The sequence below is a fragment of the Leucoraja erinacea genome, chromosome 23 (assembly GCF_028641065.1).
Source record: "Leucoraja erinacea ecotype New England chromosome 23, Leri_hhj_1, whole genome shotgun sequence".
Classification (NCBI taxonomy): domain Eukaryota; kingdom Metazoa; phylum Chordata; class Chondrichthyes; order Rajiformes; family Rajidae; genus Leucoraja; species Leucoraja erinaceus.
This window is the reverse complement of record NC_073399.1, coordinates 33,436,315-33,449,018: the sequence shown is the minus strand read 5'-3', so window position 1 is coordinate 33,449,018 and position 12,704 is coordinate 33,436,315. Positions and strand designations below refer to the sequence as shown.

General features: G+C 47.3%; 1 protein-coding gene across 3 annotated transcripts in view; it reads left to right on the top strand.

The window, feature by feature from the left end:
• c23h17orf75 (chromosome 23 C17orf75 homolog) overlaps positions 1–12,704 on the top strand; it is a 47,495-nt gene that overhangs the window by 2,739 nt on the left and 32,052 nt on the right. For all 3 annotated transcript variants that reach the window (XR_008725358.1, XR_008725357.1, XM_055654254.1), the window contains exons 3-7: positions 1,901–2,026; positions 4,177–4,323; positions 7,362–7,419; positions 8,814–8,933; positions 10,159–10,223. Coding sequence is in view for 1 of the 3 variants with exons in the window: in XM_055654254.1 (XP_055510229.1) it covers positions 1,901–2,026; positions 4,177–4,323; positions 7,362–7,419; positions 8,814–8,933; positions 10,159–10,223 (516 nt within the window). In the remaining 2 variants the exon portion in view is untranslated. The remainder of the gene's footprint in view (positions 1–1,900; positions 2,027–4,176; positions 4,324–7,361; positions 7,420–8,813; positions 8,934–10,158; positions 10,224–12,704) is intronic.

The following is a 12,704-nucleotide window of genomic DNA, read 5'->3' as shown; positions in this document are numbered from 1 at the left end:
CTTTCGTTGCCTATTTCCTTCGCTGCATAGATGCTGCCTCACCCACTGAGTTTCTCCAGCATTTTTGTCTATCTTCGATTTTCCAGCATCTGCAGTTCCTTCTTAAACAACCTCCAGATTCAGGGACAGTTTCTTCCCAGCAGTTATCAGGCAACTGAACCGTCCTCTCACCAACTGGATAGTGGTATTAACCTCTCATCTACACTTCGCTGTACCTTGGTACACATGACGATAATACACTAAACCTTGCATAGACATTTTGTCTGATTAAACTCCATTAGAGGCTGCTGCAGACAGAATTTTTGACATTCTGTATTGGAGAGTAAGATGCAAGTAACATGTTAATATGATACAGTGTTTGTATTGGAATAAATATTGATCGCCCACAGAACATAGAACAGCACAGCAACAGGCCCTTCGGCCCACATTGTCTGTGCCGAGCATGATGCAATGATAAACTAATCTCAAACAAGGAACTGGAGATGCTGGTTTTACAAAAAATAAGACACAAAGTGCTGGATTAACTCAGGATCTAGGCTTACACTTCCGTGTAACACAGAAAGAGTGTTGTACTGTCAAAGTGATGGTTTTCAGCCAAGATGTTAAATCAAGCTCTATCTGTCCTCTCCAAAGAGTTTATGACATAGAAACATAGAAAATAGGTGCAGGAGTAGGCCATTCAGCCCTTCGACCCTGCACCGCCATTCAATATGATCATGGCTGATCATCCAACTCAGTATCCTGTACCTGCCTTCTCTCCATACCCCCTGATCCCTTTAGCCACAAGGGCCAGATCTAACTCCCTCTTAAATATAGCCAATGAACTGGCCTCGACTACCTTCTGTGGCAGAGAATTCCACAGATTCACCACTCTCCGTGTGAAAAAATGTTTTTCTCATCTCGGTCCTAAAAGATTTCCCCCTTATCCTTAAACTGTGACCCCCTTGTTCCCAACATCGGAAACAATCTTCCTGTATCTAGCCTGTCCAACCCCTTAAGAATTTTGTAAGTTTCTATAAGATCCCCCCTCAATCTTCTAAATTCTAACGAGTACAAGCCGAGTCTATCCAGTCTTTCTTCATATGCAAGTCCTGACATCCCAGGAATCAGTCTGGTGAACCTTCTCTATACTCCCTCTATGACATTTGCTGAAGTTTTCTCCAGTGCACGGACTATTATTTATCACCAGTCAGGCAGCATCTCTGGAGAACATGGATAGGTGATGTTTCGGGTCTTTGTTTCCTTGTGTCTACACGGTACAGTTCTATCTGAAGAATGGTCTCGACCCGAAACATCACCCATTCCTTCTCTCCAGAGATGCTGCCTGTCCCGCTGAGTTATTCCAGCTTTTTGTGTCTAACCGGTTTAAACCAGCATCTGCAGTTCCTTCCTACACTGTACTCTGAGCACTGGGGTCAAAGTCAAAGTCAATTTTATCCGTCACATGCACCCGAAGGTGCAGTGAAATGAATTTACCAGCAGCGATACACCTAAAAAGAACACACAATACACAACAGAATCCAACACAAACATCCACCATAGCATTTTTCACTGTGGTGGAAGGCAACAAAGTTCAGTCAGTCCTCCTCCCCCGTTCATCCGTGGTCGGGGCCATAAATCCTCTGTAGTCGCCGCTATGGACGGCCCGATGTACAGGCCCTCTTGTCAGGATGATCAAACCTCCGACGTCGGGACGGTCAAACACTCCATGGCCTGGAGTGCCCGAATAGGCACCCTCCCAGCGGAGACGGCGGCTCCAGGATGCCATAATCCACAAGCCGGCGGTCGGAGTTCTTGTGCCCGAGATTCCATGTGCCTGAACATGGAATCTCGGTCCGATTAATTTGTGTTGTGCCTTTGTTCTGCTCAGCAGATTAGTGAAACCCTCTGTTTCCCGCAGCCTCTCCTTGGTGGCCTCCAACCTGTCCGTCGAGGCCGAAACGGAGCTTAGAACATTCCTGATAAGGCGGCTCAGCAAAGGGGCACCGTTTGCTGGAATGGGCACCATAGCAGCAGTGGAGCTGAGGTATGAATTAATAAGTTTATTGGCCAAGTATTCACATACAAGGAATTTGCCTTGGTGCTCCGCCAGCAAGTGACAACATGACATGCGGTTTACAGTTAGGAATTACACGTAAAACATTAATAACAACACATTATCGATTAAACATGTGAATGAAATAAAATACCAGAGCAAAAGGAGGCTACAGATTTTTGGTTATTGAGTAGAGCTACTACTCATGGAAAAAAGCTGTGGCAGCTTTGACAGTCCGGAGTCGCCTTCCAGAGGGAAGCGATTCAAGGAGTTTGTTGCCAGGGTGAGAGGGTAAGTGCGATGCCTAGAGCTGCAATTGTGAGGAGACCTCCATGACCTCGGTACTTTACAATCTACGCTCAACAAGTTATGTCCTAAAATACAGTCCTTGATATGGAAATTCAGTGATTAATTTGAATCCAAAGGACAAAGGATATTTATTGTCACATACACCAAACGGTGGAGTGAAATTTGAGTTGCCATTTGCAGCATACCAATAAAAATGAAACACAACATTAAAGAATTTAACATTGAACATAAAAACATCCCCCCACAATGGTTCCCACTGTGAGGGGAGGCAACAAAGTGCAGTCCTCTTCCTCCTGATCGCCCATGATCGGGCATATTGAGGCCTCCGCAGTCGCTGCGATGGCAGCCCGGTGTTACAGGCCCTCTCGCCGGATGATGGAGCTCCAGCGTCGGGGGAACACTCTCAGCAGCTTGGAGTATCTGGAACGGCCGCTTCCTCCCCAGAGACCGCGGCTCCCAAAGTCCACAGGTCGGAGCTCCAACACTGACGATCTCGGCGAAAGATCCCAGGCTCCGCGGTGTTTAAACTCAGCGCCGCCCGCAGCTGGACGCTCCGCGACCACAGCTCCGCGATGTAGGAACCGCTGGTCTCAGCACTCCGGAGCTAACCACACGGCGACCCGGGTAAGGCATCGCCCGCTCCGCGATGGTGCCTCGGCGCTGTGCCGCCGCCGAAGCTGAGGTTCTGGCAGGAAAACGCCGCTACAGTCCCGTTGGTAGGCCGCGAGGAAGGGGCGAAGATGCGGCTCGGAGGAAAGCCGCATCTCCGACTAGGTAGGGACTGAGAAATACAGTCCCCCCCCTCAAAACAAAAACCTTCAACACACTAAAAATTAAAAAAAGGGTGAAAGGCCAAACAGCTGCAGGCAGGGCAGCCACACTCGACAACGCCCCCAGTCGCAGCAACCCCCCAGTCTCAACAACAGCAATGTGATACAGAACTTATCTGTTGAGTGAGGGTAGACACAAATTGCTGGAGTAACTCAGCAGGACAGGTAGAATCTCTGGAGAGAAGAAATGGGCGATGTTTCGGGTCAAGACCCTATGTATACACTAGTTCTATGTTGCCTCACTTTCTCCTCCACACCCTACATATTAGGGGCAAGTTACAGAGGGCCAATTAACCTACCCTAACCATGTGTTTGCCATGTGAGAGGAAACGGGAGCAATGGGAGGAAATCATGTGATTTCAAAATTAGGCCATTCGGCCCATCAATTCTGCTCCGCCATTCAATCGTGCCTGGTCTATCCTTCCCTTTCAATTCCATTCTCTTGCCTTCTCTCCATAACCCCTGAGAGAATGGAGCAGCTGGGTTTGCACGCTCTGGAGTTTAGAAGGATGAGAGGATATTCTCATTGAAACATATAAGATTGTTAAGGGCTTGGACACGCTAGAGGCAGGAAACATGTTCCCGATGTTGGGGGAGTCCAGAACCAGGGGCCACAGTTTAAAAATAAGGGGTAAGCCATTTAGAAAGGAAACGAGGAAACACTTTTTCTCACAGAGAGTTGTGTGTCTGTGGAATTCTCTGCATCAGAGGGTGGTGGAGGCAGGTTCTCTGGATGCTTTCAAGAGAGAGCTAGATAGGGCTCTTAAACATAGCAGAGTAAGGGGATATGGGGAGAAGGCAGGAACGGGGTACTGATTGGGGATGATCAGCCATGATCACATTGACTGGCGGTGCTGGCTCGAAGGGCCAAATAGCCTACTCCTGCACATATTGTCTATTGTCTATTGACACCAGTACTAATCCAGACCTCTGCTTTAGATGTGCAAATGTTAGTGATGTGAAGTTAACGACTGCGCAAAAATAAAGTGTGTCTGTTCGCAGCATCGCCGAGCAGCCTGTGGCTTGTTACTATTGCCTCCTTCCGCCAGCAGAGCAGCCGTCGGCGACAGAGAGTGACGAGTTGACCAAAGCGGTGGTCACCGATTACGCGCTCTGTTTCCTGGGGAGTACGGAGAAGAGCCTGGAACTATATCCTTCGATGGTCAAAAAATCCCTGGCCGTTCTACAAGCTCACTCCACATAGAAACATAGAAACATAGAAAGTAGGTGCGAGAGCAGACCACCAGGTCCATCGAGCCCGCACCGCCATTCGCTCATGGCTGAACACTAAACAGACACACTTACCCACAAACAGTAGACACAAGACACAGAACACAAGACACTACCCTCCCCTTTATACCGCTATCACCCCTCTCCACCCCAAGAACCTCGTGATCTCCTGGGGGAGGCAAAAAACCGGATAAAAACCCAGGTCCAATTCGGGAAAAAAATCCGGGAAATTCCTCTCCGACCCCAATCTAGGCGATCAACACTTGTCCAGGAGATCACTCAGGTCTTACTATACTAACCATACCTAGGTCCATATCCCTGCCCTCTCCCCGTAGCCCCTTATCCCCTTGGCAGCTAAAAAAACATCTATTTTAGTCTTAAATATATTTAAAGTTTCTGCCTCCACTGCTCCCTGGGGCAGTGAATTCCATAAATTAACCACCCTCTGGGTGAAGAAGTTCTTCCTCATCTCAGTTTTAAAAGAGCCCCCCCTTATTCTGCAACTATGTCCCCTAGTTCTAGTTTCCCCGATCATTGGGAACATCCTCGGGGCATCCACCCGATCAAGGCCCCTCACGATCTTATATGTTTCAATGAGATCGCCTCTCATTCTTCTAAACTCCAAAGAGTAGAGTTCCAGCCTACTTAACCTTTCCTCATATGTCAATCCCCTCATTGCAGGAATTAATCTTGTAAACCTTCTCTGCACTGCCTCCAGGGCTAGTACATCCTTTCTTAAGTATGGACCCCAGAACTGTACACAGTATTCCAAATGTGGTCTCACTAACGTGGACCCACGTGCAAGAAGTCGCGGTACCATGGCGCAGCGGTAGAGTTGCTGCCTCACAGCGCTACAGGCACGGGTTCAATCAGAGAATGGAGCGGCTGGGCTTGTACTCTCTGGAGTTTAGAAGGATGGGATGAGATGAGAGAGAAACATATCAGATTGTTACGGGTTTGGACATGCTAGAGGCAGGAAACATGTTCCCGGTGTTGGGGGAGTCCAGAACCAGGGGCCACACATAGTTTAAGATTAAGGAGTAAGCCATTTAGAACGGAGACGAGGAAACACTTTTTCTCACAGAGAGTGGTAAGTCTGTGGAATTCTCTGCCTCAGAGGGCGGTGGAGGCAGGTTCTCTGGATGCTTTGAAGAGAGAGCTAGATAGGGCTCTTAAAGATAGCAGAGTCAGGGGATATGGGGAGAAGGCAGGAACGGGGTACTGATTGGGGATGATCAGCCTTGATCACATTGAATGCTGGCTCGAAGGGCCGAATGACCTACTCCTGCACCTATTGTCTATTGTCAATCCCCACAACGAGCGCCGTCTGTACAGAGTTTGTACGTTCTCCCCGTGACCTGCGTGGGTTTTCTCCGAGATCTTTGGTTTCCTCCCACACTCCAAAGACGTACAGGTTTGTAGGTAAATTTGCTTGGTATAAATTAAATTGTACCTGGTGTGTGTAGGATAGTGTAAGTGTGCAGGGTTCGCAGGTAGGTGCAGACATGATGGGCCGAAGGGCCTGTTTCCGTGCCGTATCTCTAAACTAAACTAAAGTCCTCGCTTTGTGCTGTGCTCGCTGACCAGAGGCAGGCAGGCAGGCGCTAGGGGAAAGGGTGAGAACAGAGAGGCGGGAAGAGTTGGCCAGTGATCTTTCACCTGTACAATAAATAATTCTTGGTACGTGTGTGTGTGTGAGTAACACTGGGAAAAGTAGGTGGTATAAATGTACACAAAATCTACTACAAGCCGATGTAGTTCTACTGTACTAGAAACATTCGGTCAAGGTTAAACCACTGAACCTTTCACAAGAAAAATTCTGCAGAAGAGGAAATTTGGAGGAAATGGATGATTTCATTTTTATAGCACCTTTTCCATCCCTAGCAAGGTGACGCAAAGCTCCTTACAGACTTTGAAGAACTATTGAATGGCTATGATTTTTCTAATAGAATCATAGCTTAATTCCTTGGTATAGAAGCTTGAAAGCGCGCACCACAAGACTCAGGAACAGCTTCTTCCCCTCTGTTATCAGGCTTCTGAACGGACTTTCCATAAGCTAGGGTACTGTGCGGTTCAGCTCTACCCCATTGTGGACATTGGACTTTGTCTGTGGAACTGGTGCTCTACAATGCTGAGAACTATATTCTGCACTCTGTATCTTCCCCTTTGCTCTACCTATTGCACTGAAGTTTAATGACTTTTTTTGTACAGTATTATCTAATCGGTTAGCATGGAGAGCAAAGATTTTCACTGTACCTTGATACCTGAGGTTTCTCCTCATCTCCTTTCCAAAGATATGTCCTTTTATTCTGAGGCTGTGCCCTCTGGACCCAGACTCTCCCACTAGCGGGAACATCCTCTCCACATCCACTCTATCCAGGCCTTTCAATTATTCGGTAAGCTTCAATGAGGTTCCTCCTTATCCTTCTAAATTCCCGGGAGTACATCATTGTGTTAACCCAATCATCCTCGAATCACACATGGGACAATAATGAAACTAATCAGGCCATTTAGGACTGAGATGAGGAGAAAAAAAAATTCACCCAGAGTGTTGTGAATCTGTGGAATTCTCTGCCACAGAAGGCAATGGAGGCCAATTCACTGGATGTTTTCAAGAGGGAGTTAGATTTAGCTCTTACGGCTAACAGAATCAAGGGATATAGGGAGAAAGCAGGAACGGGGTACTGATTCTGGATGATCAGCCATGATCACATTGAATAGGGGTGCTGGCTCGAAGGGCCGAATGGCCTACTACTGCACCTATTTTCCATGTTTCTAAACTGAAACCAAGGATCTTGGATTAGCTCCTTTGGGAGTCCACCATGTGTAACTGCAAGAGGACCTCTTTTCACTGGATGGGACAGGCAAAGTGTATCATTGTATTTTGTATCATTGAATGCTGCAGTTTTTGTTATCTCATTGCAATGCCAACATTTATTTACTTAACAAGAACATACTTTCAGGATCGAGTTGGATAAATATGCACAAGGATTGCAGCCTTACTTGTATTCTGAGGTAAGGGATTTTTTTTAGTTTACATTGAAATCACAACAATCCTTTGGTCATAAGGTCATAAATGATAGGAGTAGAATTAGGCCGTTCGGCCCATCATCTACTCTCCCATTCAATCATGGCTGAGCTATCCCTCCTTCCTAACCCCATTCTCCTGCCTTCTCCCCACAACCCTCTGACACCCGTACTAATCAAAAATCTCTCTCTCTGTCTTAATAATATCCACTGACTTGGCCTCCACAGCCGTCTGTGGCAATGAGTTCCAGGTTCACTGCCCTCTGACTAAAGACCTTCTTGATTCCTTTACCCTGGGGAAAATTACTCTATGCGTTCAACCTGTCTATTCCCCTCATGGTTTAATACACTTGTATAAGGTTACCCTTCAACCTCTCCCTATTGCCCAGGTCTTCAACTCCTGGCAACATCCTTGTAAATCTTCTCTGCGTTCTTTCCAACTACAGTCCTATGTCTCGTGGGGCGGAAATGCCAAGTGTGCCATGCAGCTACAGCCCCTAATAGAGCTGGATTTAAAATAAAAACAAGTTGTAGTTGACCTCTTAGATGTGAGTGTTGGGTCAGTGTTGCTTTTTTGAGAAGAATCGACACAAAATGCTGGAGTAACTCAACGGGTCAGGCAGCATCTCTGGTGAAAAGGAATAGGTGACATATTGGGTCAGAAACCTTCAGACTGAAAGAGAAGACCAGAACAGAAGGCCATGTTTTAGACATTAGACAATAGGTGCAGGAGTAGGCCATTCGGCCCTTCGAGCCAGCACGGCGATTATGGCTGATCATCCACAATCAGTACCCCGTTCCTGCCCATATCCCCTGACTCTCCCTTGAAAGCATCCAGAGAATTGGCCTCCACTGCTTTCTGAGGCAGAGAATTCCACAGATTCACAACTCTCTGGGTGAAAAGGTTTTTCCATCATCTCCATTTTGTTCTGGGCTTCTGACCTGAAACGCCACTTGTTCCCTTTCTCCAGAGATGTTAGACAATAGACAAGACAATAGACAATAGGTGCAGGAGTAGGCCATTCTGCCCTTCGAGCCAACACCGCCATTCAATGTGATCATGACTGATCATCCCCAATCAGTACCCCGTTCCTGCCTTCTCCCCATATCCCCTGACTCCGCTATTTTTAAGAGCCCTATCTAGCTCTCTCTTGAAAGCATCCAGAGAACCTGCCTCCACCGCCCTCCGAGGCAGAGAATTCCACAGACTCACCACTCTCTGAGAAAAAGTGTTTCCTCGTCTCCGTTCTAAATGGTTTACTCCTTATTCTTAAACTGTGGCCCCTGGTTCTGGACCAGGGCCTTGGCCTGCTGAGTTACTCCAGCGCGGTGTGCTTTGCCCCATACTCACTGGAGCCCCCGTTTCACCTTGTGTTCCTCAGGCTTCAGCCTCCGAGCCGGACGTCCAGCCGTACCTGAGCAGCTGGTACGAGGAGGCCGTGCTCTACATCCACAGGGTGGTGCAACTGTTCCAGGAAAAGCTTTCCATTCTGTTGCGGGCCGTGAGTACTGGAAAACCGGGATGGTGTCGGGAATGCCAGGCTCTCATTCCACACCACAAGGGGTGGGGGCTGAAGTTTTAGTTTAGGTTAGAGATACAGCACGGAAACAGGCCCTTCGGCCCACCGGGTCTGCGCCGACCAGCGATCCCCGCACATTAACACTATCCTACACCCGCTAGGGACAACTTGCATTTACACCAAGCCAATAAACCTGCAAACCTGTACGTCTTTGGGGTGTGGGGGGAAACCGAATATCTCAGAGAAAACCCAAGCGGTCACGGGGAGAACGTACAAACTCCGTACAGACAGCACCCGCAGTCGGGATCGAACCTGGGTCTCTAACGCTGTAAGCGTTGTAAGGGAACAACTCTACTGCTGCGCCACCGTGACACCCTCTCCTTCCTTCACTCCACTCTCCATCTGACACTCGCTTGGAACTGAGAACAACACAGCTCAGGCCCTTCAGCCCACAATGTCCGTGGTGAACATGATGCCAAGATACACTAATCTCAGTCTGAGTCTGTGTCTCACTGGTCCCGGCCCGAAACATCACCTGCGTCGGAAGGAACTGCGCGGATGCTGGTTTACACCAAAGATCCACTGTGGTGGATGTTTATGTTAAATTCTATTGTGCATTGCGTTCTTTTTATTCGTATGGCAACTCAACTATCACTGTACCAATGTGACAATAAATGTGAACTTAAACTTGAACATGAGATAGATGCAAAATTGTGGAGTAACTCAGCGGGTCAGGCAGCATCTCTGGAGAAATGGAAGTGGGTGACGTTTCGGATCGAGATCCTTCTTCAGACTGGGGGAAAGTAGAGATGTTAAAAAGGTTCAGAAACATCACCTGTCTGTTTTCTCCACAGATGCTGCCTGGTCCGCTGAGTTACTCCAGCATATCGTGTCTATCTTTGGTATAAACCAATAACATCGGTGGCCGTTTGTGTAAGATCTGCAAAAGGAAATTCACTGTGCAATTTCATATGAGTGGCAAGGCCAATAGCAAGGATCGTGAACCAGTGTTGCAATGGATCCATTGTTTCGGCATGTAGAAACAAGGAACTGCAGGTGCTGGATTACAGAAAAAAACCACAAAGTGATGGAGTAACTCAGCAGGCCAGGCAGCATCTCTGGAGAACAGGGATAGGAAACTGTGGGTAGATTCTAAATGCCATGTTCGTGTGCATTACTCTAATACCATGTGCTTGCAATTTTTTAGGCTCTGAGTCATACCCCAGTTGATATTCAAGGTGCGGACAGTAAAATTAAACAGGCCATTGAATGGTAAGAAATGCTCGGAACTGTGAATTGAATGTTATAGCTATTAATTCGCACCACCATGCTGAGACGAGTTTAGTTTATTGTCACATGTACCGAGGTACAGTGAAAAGCTTCAGTGAAATGCTTGTTCTTCAATGTGCTCGTTAACAAATGTCAGGTGATTTTTTCTTACCCCATAAGCTCATCATGTGATAGGTGCAGAATTATGTGATAGGTGCAAGAGAGAGCGAGATAGGGCTCTTAAAGTAGCGCAGTCAGGGGATATGGGGAGAAGGCAGGAACGGGGTACTTGATTGGGGATGATCAGCCATGATCACATTGAATGGCGGTGCTGGCTCGAAGGGCCGAATGGCCTACTCCTGCACCTATTGTCTATTGACTATTGAGTCTACTCTGCCATTTAATCATGGGTGATCTATCCTTCCCTCTCAACCCCATTCTCCTGCCTTCTCCCCGGTAACCTCTCACACCATCATGCCACTGCTGGGTTATTAAGCTGCTGACTGCTCTCAGCCACAGGCACTGACGTTAACTCTGCAAAAGAAAGACCTCAGTCCTTTCAGGGCTGTACAATAGTAAAATGTTCAAGTTTTATTTCACAGGAGTGTAATGGGACCAAAATCGAGCTGATGATGTTTTGTCGAGGGTTAGTTTAGTGATACAGCGCGGAAACAGGCCCTTCGGCCCACCGGGTCCGCGCCGACCAGCGATCCCCACACAATAACACTATCCTAGAGACAATTTTTACATTTACCAAGCCAATTTACCTACGTTTTTTAGGTGACTACAGGCGACTAGGCTGTCACCGCATGGTCGCCGGGGTGTCGCCTGTATGGTCGTGAGTTGTCTCCTCAGTCGCCCAAGGAATCGTAGACCTCTGGATTTTGAAATGTTCAAAACTTTTCGCCGACAGTCGGCAACAGTTGGCTTGAAGCCAAGGAGCGGCGCTTGATTTCTCCTGACGTAGGTGTTGTCGTCAGGTTAATGTAGGTCGTCACCAGGATGACGTAGGTTGTTGCCGGTGCGTCTTTGGAGGGTGGGAGGAAACCGAAGATCTCCGGGTCACGGGGAGAACGTGCAAACTCCGTACAGACAGCACCCGTAGTCGGGATCAAACTCGGGTCTCCGGCGCTGCATTCACTGCAAGGCAACAACTCTATCGCTGCGCCACCGTGAGTCTTGGTTTAGGTTTAGTATTGTTTATTATTTCATAGCAAAAGGATTTGAGTTCATAGCAAAAGGATTTGAGTATAGGAGCAGGGAGGTTCTACTGCAGTTGTACAGGGTCTTGGTGAGACCACACCTGGAGTATTGCGTACAGTTTTTGTCTCCAAATCTGAGGAAGGACATTATTGCCATAGAGGGAGTGCAGAGAAGGTTCACCAGACTGATTCCTGGGATGTCAGGACTGTCTTATGAAGAAAGACTGGATAGACTTGGTTTATACTCTCTAGAATTTAGGAGATTGAGAGGGGATCTTATAGAAACTTACAAAATTCTTAAGGGGTTGGACAGGCTAGATGCAGGAAGATTGCTCCCGATGTTGGGGAAGTCCAGGACAAGGGGTCACAGCTTAAGGATAAGGGGAAATCCTTTAAAACCGAGATGAGAAGAACTTTTTTCACACAGAGAGTGGTGAATCTCTGGAACTCTCTGCCACAGAGGGTAGTTGAGGCCACTTCATTGGCTATATTTAAGAGGGAGTTAGATGTGGCCCTTGTGGCTAAGGGGATCAGAGGGTATGGAGAGAAGGCAGGTACGGGATACTGAGTTGGATGATCAGCCATGATCATATTGAATGGCGGTGCAGGCTCGAAGGGCCGAATGGCCTACTCCTGCACCTAATTTCTAATTTCCATGTTTCTATTATCCCCCTTACCGAATTACAGTGAAAAGCTTTGTTTTGAATGCTGCCCAATCAATTCGGATAACACTGTACATAAACGCAATCAAGTACAAAAAGACAGAGCAAAGGGTGCAGAATATAGTTTCTCAGCTCTGTCCCACTTGGGCTATTTTTAGGCAACTGTCATAGGTCGCCGAAAGAACAGCGACTGGACCCCCCACCCTCAACATAAAATTTCAAATAGAATCATTACTTTAACAACAACAAAAACCCGAAGTCGACATCGGAGACAAACTACATCATCCTGGCGACAACCTACGACAGCACCTTCAGGTAGAAGGGCCTGAAGACTGCAACGACCAGGTTCAGGAATAGCTACTTCCCCACAGCCATCAGGCTATTAAACTTGGCTCGGACAAAACTATGAACATTAAATAGCCCATTATCTGTTATTTGCACTTTATCAGTTTATTTATTCATGTGTGTATACATTTATATAATGGTATATGGACACACTGATCTGTTTTGTAGTCAATGCCTACTATGTTCTGTTGTGCTGAAGCAAAGCAAGAATTTCATTGTCCTATCAGGGACACATGACAATAAACTCTCTTGAATCTTGAACGTCAGGAGAAATC